Consider the following 1,056-nt stretch of genomic DNA (forward strand, 5'->3'; position numbering starts at 1 on the left):
AAAAAGATTCTTTCTAACAAACTTTTAATCAACAAAATATTATTTGAAATAAAGAATAATCTTTACCCAATGTTAATATGCCTAATGTTTTACATAAATGTTTTACTGATACAAAATGCACTTAACTGCATTTATTAAATCGTTAAATTACATAATCATTAGAACCAAGCGGAAGCAGAGAAAAATGGCATTAGTTTCCTGGATGCGATATTGGCATTATATCAGCAAAATCACAAGGGCAAAGGATGCATTTGAGACAAGATGAATTATAACACCTTATCAGAACGCGATATAGATAGTTCCATGGCTGTTTCCACCCCCTTAGTATAAAATTCACAGCAGCCATAATTCTTCCGCATTGCTGCAAGTGAAAGACTGGATGTTACATCGACAGACCGATCTTTTTTATCTTTCGATCTGATCACGCCACAGGATGTTACGCCTCTTAATTTTGTAAGTTTCGTGAAAAGTGGATATAAAGTTTTTCATCGACGACTCTTCCATTACATCATTTTTACATATCTTTTTCCAGAGCGTCTATGTGCGCTATTATTAACGCCGGCATATTATCAAATTACATGCTGGAATATCCTCGTACTTTGCAAAGCTTGTTCGGCACGAAAAGAGAAGCCACTGAGGAGAGAACTGGTGAACGCGAAGTATGCAAGACCAAAGAATGCAGTTTAATTGGTAAGTAGTAATTCATATGAAGTATATTTAATCAAAAGATGAAAGCAATTTACGATCAAATAAAAATTTGCCAATCTTTATGACTTAGCAAAAATAATAAAGGAGAGTATGGATGAGTCAGTGGACCCATGCGACGATTTTTATGACTATGCTTGTGGAAATTGGTCGAATGTCACTCCCATACCTGAAAATGCTTCTACCTGGAGTATGTGGGAAATGGTGCAGGAGAGGATCGAAGGACAAATTAAAGGTTTGTCACTTTTAATGTATTTGGATTACAATTTCTACACTCTCATTCAATGCGAAAGTAGTATTATACTAATATAATGACCTCGTTGCGAAATTAAAAATAAGTGAATTACCACG

At 34.8% G+C, this 1,056-nt stretch overlaps 1 protein-coding gene across 1 annotated transcript; it reads left to right on the plus strand.

Moving 5' to 3' along the window:
* The first annotated feature begins 342 nt into the window (after positions 1-342).
* Positions 343-1,043, plus strand: LOC108628185 (membrane metallo-endopeptidase-like 1). Its single transcript, XM_018029936.2, has 3 exons — positions 343-453; positions 533-690; positions 779-1,043. The coding sequence occupies exons 1-3, from the start codon at positions 434-436 to the stop codon at positions 1,015-1,017; spliced, it is 417 nt and encodes a 138-aa protein (XP_017885425.2). The 5' UTR covers positions 343-433; the 3' UTR covers positions 1,018-1,043.
* The last annotated feature ends 13 nt before the right edge of the window (positions 1,044-1,056 follow it).

Source organism: Ceratina calcarata, unplaced genomic scaffold (genome assembly GCF_001652005.2).
Source record: "Ceratina calcarata isolate Rehan_Ccalc_2016 unplaced genomic scaffold, ASM165200v1 scaffold5096, whole genome shotgun sequence".
NCBI lineage: Eukaryota > Metazoa > Arthropoda > Insecta > Hymenoptera > Apidae > Ceratina > Ceratina calcarata.